This window comes from Hypanus sabinus, chromosome 6 (genome assembly GCF_030144855.1).
Source record: "Hypanus sabinus isolate sHypSab1 chromosome 6, sHypSab1.hap1, whole genome shotgun sequence".
NCBI classification, from domain to species: Eukaryota; Metazoa; Chordata; class Chondrichthyes; order Myliobatiformes; family Dasyatidae; genus Hypanus; species Hypanus sabinus.
Window position 1 is genome coordinate 69687417 of NC_082711.1, and position 23078 is coordinate 69710494.

Here is a 23078-nt window from a genome sequence, read left to right on the forward strand (position 1 = left end):
ACATTCAGGTGTGTACACACACAGGTGAGAAAGTTGCAGAGTGATGCGGGCCAGTTGCAGACAAGTGGGACCAACTTGCATCAACACGTTAATTACCATGGACAAGTTGGGCTGAAGGACCTGTTTCCATGCTCCATGATGGGAAGGATGCTTTTAGTTGTGGTATTGACCGTACTTTCCCACTGCTTTGCCTGCTCTAGCTTTTCTACATTTCCAGGAGGATGAGGATCACTGCTACTCATTTGGTGTTGGGTTTGACATCTTGATCTCTTTGCCTCAGTCAGTGATGCTGACTGAAAGTTATGGTGAAATTCATCACCAATACCTGCATTTGTAAAGAGGTAGCTCCTGAGAAAAAGAAGGCAGTCCATTTCTTTATATTTCACAGTGAACGTCCTGCCATGTGCATCTGTATTATTGGAAGTGAATTTATTGCTGTGCTTCTTCCTTCAACTTTGCAGGCGGACATTAGGCAACATAGAGCACCTGAATCAGATCACCTTGGATGAAGCTCTTGGCAGTGATGAAGTACAGGCTGCCATCATCAGTGTGGAGAATGAGGTCCATGAAGAGTATGTCAGGTACTAAAAGGAAGACAGCTCTCAAACTTGTATATCATGAGTTAGACAGAAATCCACTGTAATACTCCCTTGATTAAGGCAACAGAAGATTCTGCAGTTTATCTAGTTTATCCAAAAACTATAATAGCTCTCAATTATCCTCACCTTCAAATATTTATTCATTCTTCCATACATTAACACATAGTGATTTCACTTCCATCATCTTCTACATTGAGTGATTAATTCATCAAAATTTATGGCACGGAAAACCATACATTCCATTAAGTCTATACCAACTGGAAGAATACTATCTATTTTAATTCGTTGTCCAGCTTTTGTTTTGTAACTACATCAAGTGCTCATCCAAGTATTTTGTACAATGAAATATACATTTCACCACCCACCAGCTGATTTTTGCTGTGTCTTAATTTCCCTCTCATTCTTCAGTTTATTACCGGTTATAGCTATTTAGGTAACAGAAATTCTTTGTTACAAAATTCACAAAGCACTACACGAAAATATGAGGCTCAGAATAAAATTCTTTCTTATAGAATTTATGTGAAAGGAAGTAAATAGACAGACAGACAGACATACTTTATTGATCCCGAGGGAAATTGGGTTTCGTTACAGTTGCACCAACCAAGAATAGAGTAGAAATATAACAATATAAAGCCATAAATAATAATAGGTAAATAATGCCAAGTGGAAATAAGTCCAGAACCAGCCTATTGGCTTAGGGTATCTGACACTCTGAGGGAGGAGTTGTAAAGAATGACTTCCTATGATGCTCAGTGTTGCATCTCAGTGGAATGAGTCTCTGGCTGAATGTACTCCTATGCCTAACCAGTACATTATGGAGTGGACGGGAGACATTGTCCAAGATGGCATGCAACTTGGACAGCATCCTCTTTTCAGATACCACCATCAGAGAGTCCAGTTCCACCCCCACAACATCACTGTCCTTACGAATGAGTTTGTTGATTCTGTTGGTGTCTGCTACCCCGGCACACAGCAGCAAACACGACAGCACTGGCTACCACAGAGTTGTAGAACATCCTCAGCTTTGTCCAGCAGATGTTAAAGGACCTCAGTCTCCTCAGGAAGTAGAGACTGAAGAGTAGAAATAAATAAACACTGTTTATTCTTTTTCCACTTGCATTTCTTGATGGACATGCAGATGACTGGATTGTCTTGTCAGAACGCTAGTCACCCATCACCCAGAGGTTGCCTATACTTTAAATCTATAACCAAAAGATGGAATGCTGGAGGCATTCAGCGTGTCTGGTAACATCAGTGGGGAGAGAAACAGAGGTAGTGTTTCAGCAGAACTGGAAAAGTATGTTTTAGTTGCAGAGGGGATGGGGAAAATGGGAAGAAAAATCTGCAAGAGTCCTGGAAGGTGTACTTCTCATCTATATTCACCAAGGGGAAGAATATGGAAGGCCATGAGTTCAGGAAGAGGCATATGGATAACCCTGGGGTAGGTCAGTATTGTGTAGGAGGAGTTGTTAGATGTCTTGGGGCATATAGAGGCTGATCAATCTCAGGAAGAAATAGTTGGGGGTCTGATGGAGATTTGTACATCTTTGTTAGCCATAGATGACATGCCAGAAAACTGAGGATAGCTAATGCTGTTTCTGTATTATAGAAGGGTAATAGGGATAATTCAGGAAATGACAGGCCAGTGGACCTTATATCAGTGGTGAGGAAATGACTGGAGAAAATTCAGAGGAACAGGGTTTATGTTTATTTGGAAAGGGGGTATCTGATTAGGGACAATCAGCATAACAATCAGACTTCTGCAAGAGAAATCCACTCTTGTTACTGAGATATTTGTAGAGGTAACTAAGATGATTGATGAAGGCAGGGCAGTAGAAGTTTTCATGTAGGCCTAAGGTTGTGGGTTTCCAATGTGAACCAATGTTTACCAGTCTGCTATTTCTTTGTGGATTGTAAATCATTGTACAACTATATGACATTGGGGCAGAATTAGGCCAATTGAATCTGCTCTATCATGGCTGATTTATTATCCCTCTCTACCCCATTTTCCAGTCTTCACCCTGTAACCTTTGACACCCTTACTAATCAAGAGCCTACCAACCTCCACTTTAAAAAAATCCAGCCGTCTGTGGCAATGAATTCTGCAGATTCACCACCCTCGGCCTGAAGAAATTCCTCCTCATCTCTCTTCTAAAGGGACGTCTTCCTATTCTAACGCCCTCTGGTATTAGACTCCCCTTCCCCCCCACTACTGCAGGAAGCATCCTCTCCATGTCCACTCTATCTAAGCCTTTCAATACTCGATAGGTTTCAATGAGATCCCCCTCCCCATTCTTCTGAACTCTAGCGAGTACCTGCCCAAAGCCATCAAACGCACCTCATACATTAATCGTTTCATTTTTAGCCTCCTCTGGACCCTCTCCAATGTTAGCACATCCTTTCTTAGACACGGGGCCCAAGATTGCTCACAATACTCCCAAGTGTAATTTGACTAATGCCTTATAAAGCCTCAGCTTAACCTTCCTGCATTTATATTCTGGTCCTCTCAAAATGAACGCTAACATTGCATTTGCCTAATTACCACTGACTCAGACTGCAAGTTAACCTTTTGGGGAATAGTACAAGAGAACCCCCTCCAAGTCCCTTTGCTCCTCTGATTTCTTAATTTTCTCCCTGTTTAGAAAATAGTCTACACCTTTATTTCTTCTACTAGAGTGCATGACCATACAGTTCTCTACACTATTTTCTACTTTTTTGATCATTCTCCTCATCCATCTGTCCTTCCGCATAAACTCTGCTTCGTGAACAGTGTGAACAGTACCTACCCCTCCAGCTATATTCATATCATCTGCAAACTTAGCCACATCAATTCCATCACCCAAATCATTAACATATAACATGAAAAGAAGCAGTCCCAATACTGACCCCTTCGGAACACTATTAGTCACCAGCAGCCAACCAGAAAAGGCCCCCCTTACTCCCACTCTTTGCCTTTGTCAGTTAGCCAACCTTCTATCTATGCGGGTACCTTTCCTGCAATGCCATGTGCTGTTAGCAATCTCGTGTGTGGCACCTTTTCAAAGGTCTTCTGAAAATCCAAGTAAACAACATCCACTGACTCTTTTGTCTATCCTGCCTGTTACTTCTTCAAAGAATTTAAAATAGAAGGAAACCTTGCTGACTTTGGCTTATGTTATCGTGTGCCTCCAAGTACCACAAAACTTCAACTTTAATATTGGACTCCAACATCTGCCTAACCACTGAAGTCAGACTAACTGGCCTTTAATTTCCTGTCTTTTGTCTTCCTCCCTTCTTAAAGAGTGGAGTGACATTTGTAGTTTTTCAGTCTTCAGGAACCAGTACAGAATCTAGTGATTTTTGAAAGATCAACACCAATGCCTCCACAATCTCTTCAGCTACCTCTTTCAGAACCCTGGGGTTTTGTCGGTCTGGTCCAGGTGACTTCTCTACCTTCAGACCTTTCAGTGTCCCAAGCACTTTCTCCTTAGTAATAGTAATCACACTCACTTCTACCTCCTGACGTTCTCGAATTTCTGACATACTGCTGGTGTCATACCACAGTGAAGATTGATGCAAAAGACTTATTGAGTTTGTCCGCCAATTCTTTTGTCCTCATTACTAACTCTCCAGTGTTATTTTTCAGCAGCCTGAAATCCACTCTCACCTCTCTTTTATACTGTATATATCTGAAAAATCCTTCAGAATCCTCTTTTTATTATATTGGCTAGCTTATCTTCATACTTCGTCCTTTATTGCTTTTATAATTGTCTTCTGTTGGTTTTTAAAAGTTTACCAATCCTCTAGTTTCCCACTAATATTTGCTATATTGTATGCCTTCTTTTACTTTTACTCTCTTTGTCAGCCACAGTTGCTTCATCATCCCTTTAGAATACATCTTCTTTAGAATGTATCTATCCTGCATCTTCCGAATTGCTCCCAGAAACTCCAGCCAATGTTGTTCTGCAGTTATCCCTGCTAGTGTTCCTTTCCAATCAACTTTGGCGTGCTCCTCTCTCATGCCTCTGTAGTTCCCCGTACTCCTCTGTACCCACCCCAGACATTGCTGTTAGGCAGAAGATACAAAATCCTGAAAGCATGTACCTCCAGGCTTAAGGATAGCTTCTAAACCACTGTTATATGATTAATTAAATGGTTCCTTAGTACAATAAGATGGACTCTGGACCTCACAATATAACTTGCATGACTTTGCATTTTATTGTCTTTTTTTGTCCGCTTTCTCTCGAACTCTTACACTTTATTCTAATTTTGTTACTGTATTACCTGGTCCTTCTTGGGTGCACTGTGTAACAATTTGATCTGTATGTATAGTATTCGAGACAACTATTTCATGGTATTCCATTACATGTGACAGTAAAAAACCGATTCCAATCTCTTAGATGCCTCACTGTGACAACACAGGTTGGGTAGTGAAAAAGGCATATGGCGTGCTGGCTTTCATAGGTCAAGGCATGGAATATGCAAGTCGTTTAGTGTTGCAACTTTTCATAACACTAGTAAGGTCATACGTGGAGTATTATGTGCAGATCTCACACTACAAGTAGAATGTGGTTATAACACCATAAGTCATATAGGAGCAGAGTTATGCTATTTGGCCCATCAAGTCTGTTCCGGCATTTCATCATGGCTGATCCATTTCCCTCTCAACCTCATTCTCCTTCCTTCTCCTCATAACGTTTCACACGCTGACCCAAGAACCTATCAAACTCTGTCTTAAATACAGTCAAGGACTTGGCCTCCACAGCCACGTGTGGCAATGAATTCCACAGATTCACCACCCTTTGGCTAGAGAAATTCCTCCTCATCTCCATTCTGCATAGATGTCCCTCTGTTCTCAAGCTGTGCCCTCTGGTCCTGGACCAGAAAAAAACAGGAAAAAGTCCTCTCCACATCCATTCTATCTAGGCCTTTCAATATTGAATAGGTTTCAATGTGATCCCCCACCTCATTCTTCTAAATTCCAGCAAGTAGCTGGAATCAAAGCTATCAATCATTCCTCAAACTATAAGCCTTTCATTCCCAGAATCATTCTCGAGAAACTCCCCTGAACCCTCTCCAATGTCAGCACATCCTTTCTTAAACAAGGGGTCCAAAAATGCTCACAATACACCAAGTGAGGCCTCACCAGTGTCTTAAAAAGAATCAGCATTACATCCTTGCTTTTATATTCTAGTCCTCACAGAATGAATGCTAACATTGCATTTGCCTTCCTCTTCACTGACTCAACCTGCAAATTAACCCTTAGGGAATCCTGTATGAGGACTCCCAAGTCCCTTTACATCTCAGAGTTTTGAATTTTCTCTTTTAGAAAATACACTATGCTTTTATTCTTTCTACAAAAGTACATGAGTATTCACTTCTGTACTGTGTATTCCATTTGCCATTTCCTTGCCCATTCTTCTAATATGTCCAAATCCGTTTGCAGCCTCCCTGCTTCCTCAACACTACCTATTCCTCCACCTCTCTTGGTATCTACCTTATCTATCATCAGACCTTTCAGATTCCCAAGAGCCTTCTCACTAGTAATGGCAACTTCACTTACTTCTAACCTCTGACACTCTCGCACTTCCACCATATTGCTAGTGTCTTCCACAGTGAAGAATAATGCAAAATACTTACTCAGTTCATCTGCCATTTCCTTGTTCACCATTACTTCCTATCCAGCTCATTTTCCAATGGTCCAATATCTACTCTCGCCTCACTTTCTTCTCTCTCTCTCTCTCACTCTCTCATATATGTTATTAAAAGCTTCCAATCCTCTAATTTCCCACTAATTTTTGCTGTATTGTATGCCCTTTCATTTGCTCTTATGGTCACTTTGACTTCCCTTGTCAGCCCCGATTGTGTCATCCTGCTTTTAGAACACTATCCATCCTGCACCTTCTGAATTGTTCTCAGCGATTCCAACCATTGCTGCTCTGCTGACATCCCTGCTAGTGTCTCCTTCCAATCAACATTGGCTGGATCCTCTCTCGTGTCTCTGTAATTCACTTCACACCACTGTAATATTAATACATCTGACTTTATCTTCTCCCTCTCATAAGTCACACTGTAATTTATTATATTGTGATAACTTCCTCCTAAGGGTTCCTTTATCTTAACCTCCCTAATCAAATCCAGTTCATTACACAGCCCCCCAATCCAGAATAGCTGATTTCCTAGTGGGCTCAACCACAAGCTGCTCTAAAAAGCCATCTTGTAAGCGTTCTACAAGTTGCCTCTCATCAACCTGATTTTCCCAATCCACCTGCATATTGAAATCCCCCATGTCTATCGTAATATTGCCCTTCTTACATGCCTTTTCTATGTCCCCACTGTAATTTGTACTCCACATCCTGGCTAGATTCAGAGGCCTGTTTATAAATCCCTTAAGGATTGCAGTTTCTTAACTCAATCCACACCTTCTGATCCTATGTCAGAAGGATTTTATTTCATTTTTTTTTAACCAACAAAGCGACACCACCCCCTCTGCCTACCTGCCTGTCCTTTTGATAAAATGTGTGCCCTTGGATGTTAAGCTCCCAACTATAAACTCTTTTCAGCTATGCTCCATGATGCTCAGAACATCATATTTGCCAATCTCTAACTGCAACACAGCATAATCTACCTTTTTCCCTGTACTACATGCTTTCAGATATAACACCTAGAATTCTGTATCCATTGCCCTTTTACACTGGAGCTAATCCCACTGACTGTAAATTTGACCTGTCATCCTTCCTGACAATCTCACTACACACTGCCTCTGCTTGTAAACTGTCCTTAGCCCATCTGGTTCCCATCCTCCTGCCATGTGAGTTTAAACTCTGCCCAACAGCTCTAGCAAACATTCCTGCAAGGATATTGGTCCCCTGGGGTTAAGTTGTAACCCTTCCCTTTTGTGAGAGTCTTACCTTCCCCAGAAATCTGAAACCCTACCTCCTGCACCAGTTTCTCAGCTATTTCATCTACCAAATCATTCTATTCTTACCCTCAGTGGTACATGACAGAGGGAGCAATCCAGAGATTGCTACCTTCGATATCCTGCTTTTCAGCTTTCTACCTGTTCTCTGTTCAGGATCTCCTCATTTTTTCCTACTTATGTCATTGGCGAAAATATATGCCAAGACTTCTGGCTGCTCACCCTCCCTCTTTAGGATGTTGTGGACTTGATCTGACCCCAGCACCTGAGAGGCAACATACCACCGGGTGTCTCCATCGTGTCTACAGGATTTCGTGTCTTCTTCTCTAACTATGGAATCCCCTATCACTGTTGCAGTCCTATTCTTCCCCTTTCCCTTCTGAGCTGCATCGCCAGACTCAGTGCCAGAGATCCGGTCACGGCGTGCCGTCTCCTCAGTTTCCTGCTTGAGCCGAAGGTCATCGAGCTGCAGCCCTGTGCACCTAGTGCAGATGTGGTTATCCAGGAGGCTGGAGGTCTCTCAGAATTCCCAAATCTCACACAAAGAACACAACATAACCCCCGGAGCCATCCTCATTGCTCTAACTATGCACTAACAGATGAAGAAGAAACTTACCTAATATGCACCTCGCCCAAGCCTGCTCTTGCCTGATGATCCAAAAGTCCACTCTATCACTGGTCCACTCCAACAATGGCCACTGGGCTTGTCACTGCTTTATTTTTATTCACCCTTGCTACTGAATCATGACTGCATTGCCAAATAAATGCTGTCATATGAAAGCTGCTTTTAAAAATTTCTCGCTCCCTGTGGTGAACTATGTGCCTGTCTGGACACGCCCCCTGCTGACTGCTCCTGTGGCTCCTCCCACAGGCCCCTGTATAAAGGCGATCTGAGGCCTGACGCTCGGCCTCAGTCTCCAGGACATAGTATGATGGACACTCACTCCTGGTTCCTTCTTCCAGTCAATAAAAGCCGATATCTCGCCTTGCGTCTCAGTGTGAGTTATTGATGGTGCATCACTCCCCGGCCTCCATGAGACCTCTGTTGCAATTCAACTGTGACTATACCACTGATTTAAAAATTCACCAGGATGTTGGCTGGACTAATGAACTTTAGTTATGGGAAGGGATTAGATAGAGTGAGCTTTTTAGTTAACCTAGAGGGAAGGAGGTTGAGGACTGAAATGATAAGAGGTATATTAAATTATGTTTATGAGTATAGATCAAAATCATTTTCCCATGGCAGGGGTAACAAGTCGAGGACATACTGTAGATTTAAGATGAGAGAAAAAAGCCTTAGAGGGGAAAGTTTTTTTTTAACAGAGTGATTGATATCTGTACAGAGAGTGGTTGATATCTGGAACTCTCTGGCAAAGAAGGTGGTGGAATCAGCTTCAATTACTTTGTTTAAGTAACATTCAGACAGAAATTTAATATGGTGAAGATATTGAAGGATACTGACTACTGCAGGCATTGGAATGATAGAAATTGTCAAAAATTTAGCATAGATATGGTGGGCAAAAGGTCCCATTTTGGTGCTGTACAATTGTGATTCCAGAGGAGAACCTTATAGGCAATTTGAAATGTGTATGGAAGCAGACCAGACAAGAGTGGACAACTGGGATCTTTTTTCCCCCCAGAGTCAAAATGTCTAATATTAGAGGGCATAGATTTAAGGTGAGCGGGGGTAAGTTCAAATGAGATGTGCATGGCAATTTTTTTTTACAGAGAGAATGGTGGGTGCCAGAGTTAATGGTGGAAGCAACTATCCTATAGGCATCAGGGGCTCTTGGTTAGGCACATTAATGTGCAGAGAATGGATGGATATGGACATTGTGTAGGCAGAAAGAAGTTTTAATTAGGCATTTGATTACTACTTTAATTAGTTCAACACAACATTGTGGGCCAAATTGCTTGTTCCTATGCTGTTCTGCTGTATATTCCATATTCAGATTTATGAGTAACAAAAAACAGGCCAGTCTGAAATGTTAAAGCTCCTCAAACAGGCCATCATCTTCATTACAGTTATCCTTCTCTTCTCATGAAGCTGAATCCCCTTCCCTGTTGCTCCATGCTTTTTTTTTTAAATATCAGAGTATGATACAGACTAGAAAGAGTGAGAAAATAATAATTGTCTTTTGTTTCCAAGAAGAACATGGACTGTGTTAGATTCAGTTTGTTTCCAAAATAATCATGCAAGTTTGTTGATTATGTTCATTTTATTCAAAAGGAAATTTTTGAATGCAGGGAAGCATGTTTGTGTAGAATACCCAATGGCACTCTCAGTGGATGCTGCCTGTGAACTGTGGGAACTTGCTGATGCCAAAGGTAATTTAATGAGACAGGTATGGTAAAACAATGTTATCAGGGATTGGATTAATAATTGGACATGAGTCCAAATGCCAATGAAAGAGCATGGTGAATTTCTGATCAGAATCGGGGTTAACCCTGAGCATGCCTATTTAACTAATTGCTTCTAATATTAATATCAACTTGCACACTAATTATTCCAATTGGTAATTTCAGTCACCAATTCAACAGTGGAAAGGAAATTTGTTTTTGTTTTTTGTATTTTATTTAATTTGATCCAAAATAAAATTAGGCAGAGCAGAATAAGTGATATTTACTGCTCACAGTTGGCTTCCTTTGCAAACTTATTCACAGGTGCATACAAAAACTCTATGTGAACATTTCAAAATACACTCTTTATTTGTTTTGGCTAAACACTTGTTCAGTATTATTGAGGAACTCTTAAGTAATTATTAAAAACTTAAGGCTTTTCAGTTCACTGATAAGAACACAGCAGTTCTATATCCCGTAGTTAAATGTCACTTATACTCATTCAATAGAAGTATATGGTTAATATTGAGTTTAAAATAAAGCAAAAACATTCTGAAATTAGACTCATAATGTGTTTCTTTCATATGAAAGTATCAAACTTAATTTTATATACAGAAATGTCAACTCTGAAATCATGATTTAAGCATTACTTTATAATGTTCTCCATTTGATCAGGCAGTGGATCAAACAATTCAGACAATGAGGGTTGCTATATCTTTTGAAGGGCAACACAGTCATTTAATCTGTTTTGAAAGTCAACATTGAGGTTTGACTTTTTCATCCCTTGTTAAAGTAAAGTGTATAATTATCCACACACAATATCTTAAATTGTAGATGTATCATAAGAGACTTTTAATGGAAAACATGAACACTAATGACAGTGACAAATGCAGCATTTATTTTATCTTTTCCTTTTAACCCAGCATATTAAACCACTGAAAATTTTTATTTTATTTCATTGCTTCATCTCAAGAAGAAACTTTCTATAAATTTCTAAATACACTACAGTACAACGTCCAAATTTATTATTGATGTATATTTATTATTTTTGGACAACAAGGCTCACAGAAATGTGGACACTGAAAACTTCCGTTGATTGGAAGTGAAACTGAATTTCTCTGCACCTCTGGCTGAGAAACTGCACACACTGAGACACTGTAGCATTACCTGTACTAAAGGGAATAATTACTTAATAATCGTCTTTCAAGGACAGCTTTCATCATAAAATAAATGTGGAAATTCTATAAATGCGCACAGAATTAATAACATAGCAACAATCTGTTTAGAATTTTATTGTGTTTATGTGTTTGAGTAAGTTTTGTTTATACAGTTATGTCACAGATACAATGATAATGTATATATTGTGTATGTAATTTTTCTGAATGCAGGAAAGGTTCTACATGTGGAGCATATAGAACTACTGACAGCAGAATACAGCCTGTTAAAACAAAAAGTGAATGGGAAAGAGCTGATCGAGGGTACTCTGCATTTCACAGGTAGCCATAATGAAATGCTTGTACCTAAAAAGCTGTAGAAATGAGCATTATAAAATATAAAAGTGAAAACTTGCTTTTACAGTTGTGGTTATATATCATTCTACTATTAGCACAACAGTTTAATTTATTAGAGATGATAACTGAAGTAAGAAAAGCTTCCTTTTTGACTGAGACACACTTTTATGTAGTGATAGGATGATGCCAACTCACCTTCAATAACAAAAAACTTCATTTCTACATATCAAAACCTCTCCACTGGTTGATATTTTGAAAGGTTCTAATGTCATGAAAGCTGTCTCACAAATGTAAAGTTTTCTTTTTCTACCATAATTTTCACCTGAGGGCTCTCAGCTCTTTGCTAATCCTGGCCATACTTTTCTTGTTTATTCTGGTTAGTGAGGGAAAGAAAATAAATAGGAACTATTATCCTGGTATTTGTTACACCAGTGAACGCCTTTCATTAAAATTGAAGGCAGCATCAGTTAACTTGTTTTTACTATAGATTAATGACTACACTTCAATGTATTTTTATTGTAAAGTATGATAGGTGGAAGTCATGATATAAATGCAAGTTTTTTTTAACTTAACCAAATCCCATAAAATGCAGCAAAAAACAAACTGCTCGATGAACTTTGTGGATTGAGGGGCATCTATGGAGGCAAAGACCTTGTATCAGGATGTGACCAGAAACTTCAACTATTCTTTTGCTTCCACAGATGCTGCTTAATTCACTGAGTTCCTTCAGCAGTTGTTTGGTTTTTGGTTTGTTTTGCACCACCTTAAGTATCCCCGTGTGGTGTAGTTGTTGCCACTTTAAGCAAGGTGATGAATTTTACATAAAGCTTTACTCAACAAGAGGACAAATCAGGTGAAGAGCATAACATTTTCAGTCAACAGCACAAAAAAACAATTGTCCAGTCTATGTAGGGTCTCAAGCACGTTATTGGCTATTAACTACCATCAGTCCACTCTTAGCTGCTTAATATTTCAGTGCAGCACAATTTTTGAAGTAGGGCAGAAAAAAGTGTATTGTGGAAGAGAAAAGCTCTACAGATTTCAAACGTTTTTAAATATTATTAGTGTTCAAGAAATCAATGTGAATTTAGATATTCTTTCTTTTCAAATTACTACAGATTTTACTCTTAATTCTCCCCAAACCATCTTCTGGTACTTTTTAAGTGAAACATTGGCACTAAAGAACCCAGTTGTAGGATATTTAATCAGTTCCATGCCTGGCCAGTTTTGCCACGCACCTGTCATTGAAAATAAAGCTCTGCATTCTCACTGACAATTCTCATTACCTACCACATTCAATGTACTTTATATGTTTTTAATGCAGCCCATAAGAACTAAATAATTTGTATTCATATAGCACCTTTCCAATCCTCAGGCAACATGTCACCTCACATAAATATCCAGTGTAAATTGGTGCTTGTGGAGAGTTAGCCAGGATACCAGCAAATCAAGTCTAATCTTTGGACAATCACCCTTTACAGACAGACAAGTCTGCAGTTAATGCTTTCTCTTTAAGATTATATCTCAAGAAATAATCACTAAAATGATGTGAACCAATTAATATTCTGGTTTAAAAGACCCAAGCACGGGGTGATCTTCATTCCCCATCATATAGTAAGAACAGTTGAGATTCCAAACCAAATTTAGCACCAATTATGGTAAAATATGATCCTTGTTCAAGAGATTCTTACTTCGTAAGACCAGGTTCATCTCTTCTGTCAATTGCGAATTGTATATCTCAAGGTAGTTTCAATATTGACATTCATTATGTTGAAAACTCTATTTATAATTTCAGCAACAAAATTTTGAATGCATTACTGTTTAAGGAGGCATTTATTACAAGTGTATTGTGTTTGGTTTCTTATTCATTTATTTTTAAATACTTACATTTGAAGAATCTTCTTGTTATAAGACAAGGGGAGATAACTATTTACCTTCCAGGTGGACCTTTGAATAGACAACGTACTGGCTTTCTTGCCTTCAGCGGGGTGTCCCGTCTGACGTGGCTTGTGGATTTGTTTGGAGAACTCACGTTCAAGTCTGCTATATTCAGTGAAGATCAAAACCAGCAATACTCAAAGATGACAGTACAATTCCACACTAAAAATAGCAGGTTAGATTTTCTGATATCAGTCATGTGGCAATTTCAGTTTTACTAATTGCAAGCAGTAGACATAAGGAGTTATTTGTAAAATATAATTGAAGCATTGCCCACTTGCATCTAGAAAGAGAGGTAAAGGGTGAGCTAATAGTGTCTGTCAAATTATAGCTAAAGGCTAGTAGGAACAGTCAGGGTCCAATAGAGGAAAATTTAGTAACTTAAAGTCATAATACAGTAAATTGCAAAACTATCTTTTGATTCAGAGACCAGGCTTCAAAGTTGCAATGAGATAGAAATGCTTGGCTAGAAATAGTGAAATCAGAATCCTGCACTGACCCATCATCTACAGTATACTGACTTGCTTTCCACTATCTGTAAATTACACTGTGCCTGAAAATATGCATTTAAGCAGTACCGTACAGGACAGCCATGCCAGTTTAGCATTCTTCATGAAAGAATAGGAGTTATATGCTTAAATGTTCACAGAAACATTCCCAAAGGCAGAGAGGTCATGGATTTGGGAGAAGGCAGAAATTTTGAGGGGAGACCATATAACCATATAACAATCACAGCACGGACAGGCCATCTCGGCCCTCCTAGTCTGTGCCGAACTCTTAATCTTACCTAGTCCCACCTGCCCGCACTCAGCCCAAAACCCTCCACTCCTTTCCTGTCCATATACCTATCGAATTTTACCTTAAATGACACAACTGAACTGGCCTCTACTACTTCTACAGGAAGCTCATTCCACACAGCTGTCACTCTCTGAGTAAAGAAATACCCCCTCGTGTTTCCCTTAAACTTCTGCCCCCTAACTCTCAAATCATGTCCTCTCGTTTGAATCTCCCCTACTCTCAATGGAAACAGCCTATTCACGTCAACTCTATCTATCCCTCTCAAAATTTTAAATACCTCGATCAAATCCCCCCTCAACCTTCTACGCTCCAATGAATAGAGACCTAACTTGCTCAACCTTTCTCTGTAACTTAAGTGCTGAAACCCAGGTAACATCCTAGTAAATCGTCTCTGCACTCTCTCTAATTTATTGATATCTTTCCTATAATTCGGTGACCAGAACTGCACACAATATTCCAAATTTGGCCTTACCAATGCCTTGTACAATTTTAACATTACATCCCAACTTCTGTACTCAATGCTTTTATTTATAAAGGCCAGCGTTCCAAAAGCCTTCTTCACCACCCTATCTACATGATACTCCACCTTCAGGGAACTATGCACTGTTATTCCTAGATCTCTCTGTTCCTCTGCATTCCTCAATGCCCTACTATTTACCCTGTATGTTCTATTTGGATTATTCCTGCCAAAATGTAGAACCTCACACTTCTCAGCATTAAACTCCATCTGCCAACGTTCAGCCCATTCTTCTAACTGGCATAAATCTCCCTGCAAGCTTTGAAAACCCACCTCATTATCCACAACACCTCCTACCTTAGTATCATTGGCATACTTACTAATCCAATTTACCACCCCATCATCCAGATCATTTATGTATATTACAAACAACATTGAGCCCAAAACAGATCCCTGAGGCACCCCGCTTGTCACCGGCCTCCATCCTGATAAACAATTATCCACCACTACTCTCTGGCATCTCCCATCTAGCCACTGTTGAATCCATTTTATTACTCCAGCATTAATACCTAACGACTGAACCTTCTTAACTAACCTTCCATGTGGAACTTTGTCAAAGGCTTTGCTGAAGTCCATATAGACAACATCCACTGCCTTACCCTCATCAACATTCCTCGTAACTTCTTCAAAAAATTCAATAAGGTTTGTCAAACATGACCTTCCACGCACAAATCCATGCTGGCTACTCCTAATCAGATCCTGTCTCTCCAGATAATTATTAATACTATCTCTAAGAATACTTTCCATTAATTTACCCACCACTGATGTCAAACTGACAGATCTATAATTGCTAGCCTTACTTCTAGAACCCTTTTTAAACAATGGAACCACATGAGCAATACGCCAATCCTCCTGCACAATCCCCGTTTCTAATGACATCTTAAAGATCTCCGTCAGAGCTCCTGCTATTTCTACACAAACTTCCCTCAAGGTCCTGGGGAATATCCTGTCAGGACCCGGAGATTTATCCACTTTTAAATATCTTAAAAGCGCCAGTACTTCCACCTCTTTAATTGTCATAGGTTCCATAACTTCCTTACTTGTTTCCCACACCTTACTCAATTCAATATCCTTCTCCTTAGTGAATACCGAAGAGAAGAAATCATTCAAAATCTCTCCCATCTCCCTCGGCTCCACGCATAGCTGACCACTCTGATTCTCTAAGGGGCCAATTTTATCCCTCACTATCCTCTTGCTTTTAATATAACTGTAGAAACCTTTCGGATTTACTTTCACCTTATTTGCCAAACCAACCTCATATCTTCTTTTAGCTTTTCTAATCTCTTTCTTAAGATTCCTTTTACATTCTTTATATTCCTTGAGCAATTCCTTTACTCCATGCTGCCTATATCTATTGTAGACATCCCTCTTTTTCCGAACCAAATTTGTAATATCCCTTGAAAACCATGGTGCTTTCAAACCTTTAACCTTTCCTTTCAACCTAACAGGAACATAAAGATTCTGTACCCTCATAATTTCACCCTTAAATGACCTCCATTACTCTATTACATCCTTCCCATAAAACAACTTGACCCAATCCACTCTCGCTAAATCCCTTCGCATCTCCTCAAAGTTAGCCTTACTCCAATCAAAAATCTCAACTCTAGGTCCTGTTCTGTCCTTCTCCATAATTATATTGAAGCTAATGCTATTGTGATCACTGGACCCGAAGTGCTCCCTAACACATACATCTGTCAGCTGACCTATCGCATTCCCTAACAGGAGATCCAACACTGCCCCATCTCTAGTCGGTACTTCTATGTATTGTTGCAAAAAACTATCCTGCACACATTTCACAAACTCTAAACCATCCAGCCCTTTTACAGAATGAGCTTCCCAGTCTACGTGTGGAAAATTAAAATCTCCCACAATCACCACCTTGTGTTTACTACAAATATCTGCTATCTCCTTACACATTTGCTCTTCCAACTCACGCTCCCCATTAGGTGACCTATAATATACTCCTATCAGTGTTACTACACCTTTCCCATTCCTCAACTCCACCCAAATAGCCTCCCTAGAGGAGCTCTCTAATCTATCCTTCCAAAGCACCGCCATAAGATTTTCTCAGACAAGCAATGCAACACCTCCTCCTCTGGCCCCTCCTACTCTATCACACCTGAAGCAACTAAATCCAGGAATATTTAGTTGCCAATCACACCCTTCCTGCAACCATGTTTCACTAATAGCTACAACATCATAATTCCAGGTATCAATCCACGCTTTAAGCTCATCCACCTTTCTTACAATGCTAGCATTAAAATAGATACATTTAAGATACTCTCCACCTCCTCCTCTCTTTTCATCCCTAACAATGCATTCAAATTTATTATCCTTTTCTTTTTTCTCCCCTACATCTTCGGGCTGAGCGCATCCCTTCTCCATCACCCGCCTTTCCTCCCTCACACACTGTCTCTTTACTTTTTCTACTGGTGAACTAACCTCCTCTCCCATAGTTTCCTCAAATTGATTCCCACCCCCCATCTTACTAGTTTAAAGTCTGCCCTGTAGCCCTAGCAAACCTCCCCGCTAGGATATTGGTCCCCCCAGGATTCAAGTGTAACCCGTCCTTCTTGAACAGGTCACACCTGCCCCAGAAGAGGTCCCAATGATCCAGAAACTTGAATCCCTGCCCCCGCTCCAATCCCACAGCCAAGCATTCATCCTCCACCTAATTCCATTTCTACTCTCACTGTCGCGTGGCACAGGCAGTAATCCCGAGATTACTACCTTTGCGGTCCTTCTTCTTAACTGCCTTCCTAACTCCCTATACTCTCGTTTCAGGACCTCTTCCCCTTTCCTACCTATGTCATTGGTACCTACATGTACCACGACCTCTGGCTCCTCACCCTCCTACTTCAGGATATCTTGGACGCGATCAGAAACGTCCCGAACCCTGGCACCAGGGAGGCAAATTACCATCCGGGACTCCCGATCACCTCCACAGAACTGCCTGTCTGAACCCCTGACTATCGAGTCCCCTATTACTATGGTCCTCTTTCTTCTATCCCTACCCTTCTGAGCTACAGGGCCGTCCTCTGTGCCGGAGGCCCGGCCACTGTCACTTCCACCAGGTAGGCTGTCCCCCCCAACAGTACTCAAATTGTCAAGGGGTACAGCCACTGGGGTACTCTCTAGTACCTGCCTCTTCCCCTTCCTGACCGTGACCCACCTATCTGCCTCCTGTGGCCCCGGAGTGACCACCTGCCTGTAACTCCTCTCAATCACGTCCTCACTCTCCTTGACCAGGCGAAGGTCATCGAGCTGCAGCTCCAGTTCCCTAACTCGGTCCTTCAGGAGCTGCAGTTCGGTGCACCTGGCGCAGATGTGGACATTCAGGAAAAAGATAGGCAATGATGCTTGGATCAGTTGAGCAGCCAGTTTAGAAAGATTCGGTGAGCCAGTGAGTTACCGTCAGACTGGAAGGGGATGGGTGTTCTGGAAGTAATCAAAAGGTCAGGAAAATTTGGGAAGGTGCGGGGAATAGGGGTGGGACAGAAGTGGGTCGGGGTAAGGACTGAGTGCCCAATAACACCAGCAACAAGTGTGTCTAAGGCAAGAACAGAGTTAGGAACAATCAATCAGTAAGAAGCACCTATCTAGAAGAAGATAGGTGGCACAGTGGAGCAGGTGTTAGAGCTGCTGTCTTGCAGCGCCAGAGACCAAGGCTCATTCCTGACCTCAGGTGTTGTCTGCATGAGTGTGCATGTTTTCCCTGTGACCTCTGAGTGTTCCAGTTCCAGTTTCCTTCCACAAACACATGTGGATTGGTACATTATTCAGCATTGTAAATTGTCTCTAGTTGTAAATGAACAATAGAATTTGAGGTAGCTGATTAGAATGTGGTAGGAATACAAACACAGGTTTAATGTAAGGTTAGTGTAAATGAGTCAGTGTAAACTCGGTGGGCGGAGGGGTTTGCTTTTTTGCCATATTTCTATGACTGTAAGATGAATGCCTGCAGGCTGTTAGAAGACCATGTAGACTTGAGAACACCAATCCTCAATACACTAAGTGGGGCATTTTTTCAGTTTTTTTTCCCCAAAGGAAATTACACGATTGAGGATTTTGCACTAATTGCCGCATCTCATTCTGTTACCTAGAATTAACAGCAATCTAACTTAGCAGCACGAATTCAATAGTGTGTCACAGAATGCCAGACATAATGGGATTCTCAGAGGAAGATGGAGAAGATGTATACTTAACTTTGCAATGAGATCATCGTTGCATTGGATCACTTCTTGTGATATTTCCTGGTTGTTCTTTACAGTAGAAACAAAAAAAATAAAGGGCTAGAGTAGCACTGAGGGATCAATGGAGTCTGATTGAGTCTCTAACCCCAACATTTCATTACTCATTATATCTTAAGCATTACTCACAATAGTACATCAATCCTGAGCTGTGCATGTACATTTCCATTCTGGAAATTTAATATGACCAAGTGAAGAAAGGATGCATACAGTATTCAGGGATAGGGAAACGATGAGCTTAGGTTCAATGCTGGACAGAGAGAGGAGCAAAGGTCAAGATCATCATCATAGCTGGGAACGGAGGGAGAAGTAAGATACTGATGGGATCAGAAGTTCAAGAAATAGGGAAATTAGGATGAGAGTAGTGGTTAGAGATGATTAGGCAGGAGATTATGGTGATAGTTGGTATGTGGTACGGAGACAGCGGTCTGAGGGGAAGAACAGGATCACTGGGTAGAGGTTGATTGATGAAGAGGACATCAGAAAGGCGGTGCTCCAAAGGGAGTGGAGCAACTCCAGGATGGAATTGATAGCGAAGATGTTAACATTAGGAAGAGCAACAAATTTCATTGCCAGAAGCCCAGGCAAATTTGACTCCATCAATGAAGGCAGAAGCAAAGGCTCACACATTTTAAGTATTGGGTATTAGAAAAAAATGAAAGCGGTATCATAATTTTGTTAAATACAAGCGCAATTGTGACAAAACAGCAGGAGCAAATTTTCTAAATGGATCTCTGCTTGCTCACAGTAACTAATCACACTTAGCAATAAACCTCTATGTAAAATTCAATCCATAGCACACAAGAAAAACACAAAGCAATCAAATTTCTAGTCTATTGGACAGAAAATGTCTGTATGAAATAGATGAATTAGAGAGAACTACAACAAAAGAAGCAAATCAAGCTACATCTGTAATGGATTTCCAAAACCTGATGTGGGTGTCCAGTCTGAAGAGTAGGTTTGCTTTCTTATTCTAAATTGATGGAATCATTAAGTGATGAAACAAGTCAGAGAAATAGTAAAAAAAAAGGATATGATGCAATGTCTAAAATTATTTCTCTTTGTGGTATAAAATTGAACATGTTTATCTCATTCTTCTGAAATAAATACATGATTGTAAGAAGAAAATGTGTAACTGGATCCAAAGCAGGACATGCTGAAAATACTCAGTAGAACTACCGTGAGAAGAACTTCTATTCTTGATCCAGTGCTTGTGCCATTACTACTCAGAACTGCTACAAAATGATATGCAAAGGCTTCCATCATTGGTTTGTCACCCATTTTCCCTTCTTATTTCTCAGGGTAGTGGTATTCAAATAGTCCCTACTTCTAAGGTAATTTATTCACAACTCAGGAGCAAATTTTACAAAGTATTTACTCTATTAATATTCATATTGTCACAGCAGCTCTTACTGCATGCAAGTATGTTTAATATAATCCACAGGGAGAATCGATGTTATAAAGAACATTGGTGACCTTTAATTATGTTGTATCCTATTGATCTTGAATTTTATAAGAATATTTCTATTCCAGAAATTCATGAGAAATATTCAGCAGACTTGGGAATTAAGATCTGTGTCTAGAAATTGGACATTTCTTCTTGGGCGCTATAGTGCCTGTAAAATGTATTCACCCCTCCTTGGGAGTTTTCATGTTTTATTGTTTTACAACATTGAATCACAGTGGATCTAATTTGGCTTTTTTGACACTGATCAAGAGAAAATGACTCTTTCATGTGAAAGTGAAAACAGATCTCTACAAAGCGATCTAAATTAATTACAAATATAAAACACAAAATAGTTGATTACATAAGTGTTCACTTAAAGTCAGTATTTAGTAGATGCAACTTTGGCAGCAATTACAGCCTTGAGTCTGTGTGGATAGGTCTCTATCAGCTTTGCATATCTGGACACTGCAAATTTTCACCATTCTTCTTTATAAAACTGCTCAAGCTCTGACAGATTGCATGAGGATCGTGAGTGAACAGCCTTTTTCCAAGTCCAGCCAGAAACTCAGTTGGATTGAGGTCTGGACTCTGACTTGGCCCCTCCAGGACATTAACTTTGTTGATTTTAAGCCATTCGTGTGTAGCTTTTTGGCTTTATTCCTGGGATCATTGTCTTACTAGAAGACAAATCTTCTCTCAAGTTGCAGTTTTCTTGCAAACTGCAACCAGATTTTCCTCCATGGCTTCCCCGTATTTTGCTGCATTCATTTTACCCTCTACTTTCACAAGCCTTCCAGAGTCTGGTGCAGTGAAGTATCCCCACAGCATGATGCAGCCACCACCATGCTTCAAAGTAGGAATGGTGTATTTTTAACGAGGTGCAGTGTTTAGTCTGATGGCCAAAAGGCTTTTTGCTCAATTTTGGTTTTATTTAACCATAAAACCTTCTTCTGGCTGACTTCAGCATCTCCAACATGCCTTCTGCCAAACTCTTGCTGAGATTTCATGTGAGTTTTTTTTTTCTTTTCCTCTTTGCCAGTCTCCCATAAAGCTGCAATTGGTGAAGCAGCCAGGCAACAGTTGTAGTATGTGCAGTATCTCCCATCTCAGCCACTGAAGCTTGTAACTCCTCCAGAGTGGCCATAGGTCTCCTGGTGGTGCCCCTCACTAGTCCCCTTCTTGCACGGTCACTCAGTTTTTTTTTTCTCAGCAATATTTTTATTGGTTTTTAAAATCAAGAAAGCATTGTACAAAGGAGGTTTGTGCAGTACATAACAAATGTACAATTCACATCTATGAAAGAGATTCACCCATAGTACAATCATGCTTTGGTTGCTTCCCTGCCCCTCCCAATTCTTATCTCCAAGCCATCATTGCATTAGCAAAAAGGGTTAAACAGAACCTTTATCCCCATAGAGCTGCATTGGTATAGAGAGGGTTTATTTTCCTAACGCATAAACTGTTGTATGTTTACACGTCAGAGTTCGTAAAATTTTACCGGAGAATGCTGAGGGTGTTATGTGCAGAGGAAAGGAAGAAGGGATGAACCTTTAGTTTGGCTGGAAATTCTGAAAATATTCAAGAAAAGGTCCCCTCGCCTTTTGGAACTTTATGTCTGAATTGAGAGTTGAATAATGGATCTTCTCAAGGTATAGACTGGTCATGATGTCCCTAAGCCACTGAGCATGGGTGGGCAGGGCAGCATCCCTCCACCTGAGCAAGACTGCGTGCCTGGCCAAAAAAGAAGCAAAAGACAGTATGCGATGTTTGGTCGGACTTAGGTGTGTGTTCCCCTCTCCGGAAGTGCCGAAAAGAGCAATCAAAGGGTTAGGTACCAGATTGTAATTAAGTATTTGAGATAGAGTTTGGAAAACATCTTTCTAGTATTTTTCCAAGCGAGGGCATGGGTCACTCAGTCTTTGAGGATGGCTTGCTCTGCTGCAGGCAGATTTACAGCTGTGTTATATTCTTTCATTTTTTGTTGATTGATTTAATTGTACTCCAAGGGATATTCAATGACTTGGAAATTTTCTTGTATCCATCTCCTGGCTTATGCTTTTCAATAACCTTTTCACGGACTTGCTTGGAGTGTTCTTTTGTTTTCATGGTGTAGTTTTTGCCCAGGGATACTGACTCACCAGTAGTTGGATCTTCCAGATACAGGTGTATTTTTTACTACAATCAATTGAAACACCTTGACTACACACAGGTGATCTCTGTTTAGCTAATGATGTGACTTCTAAAACCAATAGGCTGCACCAGTGATGATTTGGTAAGTCATTTTAAAGGGGGGGGAGTGAATACTTACGCAATTAATTATTTTATGTTTTATATTTGTAATTAATTTAGATCAATTTATAGAGACCAGTTTAGAGATCTCTAAAGAGATATAAGTGATAAAGAGATATAGCGATCTCTATAGAGAGTAAGTCTTTTTCTGTTGATCAGTGTCAAAAAAGCCAAATTAAATTCACTGTGATTCATTGTTGTAAAACAATAAAACATGAAAACTTCCAAGGGGGTGAATACTTTTTATAGGCACTGTATGTTTGACAATACCAAATCAGGAAACACAAAGTTGCAAAATTGGGACATTGAGAAAATAATTATGGTAGATTATTGCCCATTTAAAAACCTCCCTCCATGCTTCACAGACAGCAGCAGCTTGCTGGACCAGATAGGTTGTGTGAGTGTGTTAGATACGGAGATGGGGAAACTGTGGCAATGAGATGCAGGAATAAGAGAGATGGAACAGAGTAATGGCAGACTGGTTTGCTGGA

At 40.2% G+C, this 23078-nt stretch overlaps 1 protein-coding gene across 2 annotated transcripts in view; it reads left to right on the forward strand.

Annotated features, from left to right (window-relative positions):
* blvra (biliverdin reductase A) overlaps positions 1–23078 on the forward strand; it is a 54122-nt gene that overhangs the window by 27799 nt on the left and 3245 nt on the right. For both annotated transcript variants that reach the window (XM_059972375.1, XM_059972374.1), the window contains exons 3-6: positions 462–581; positions 9728–9825; positions 11226–11333; positions 13290–13461. In XM_059972375.1, the coding sequence (XP_059828358.1) occupies positions 462–581; positions 9728–9825; positions 11226–11333; positions 13290–13461 (498 nt within the window). The remainder of the gene's footprint in view (positions 1–461; positions 582–9727; positions 9826–11225; positions 11334–13289; positions 13462–23078) is intronic.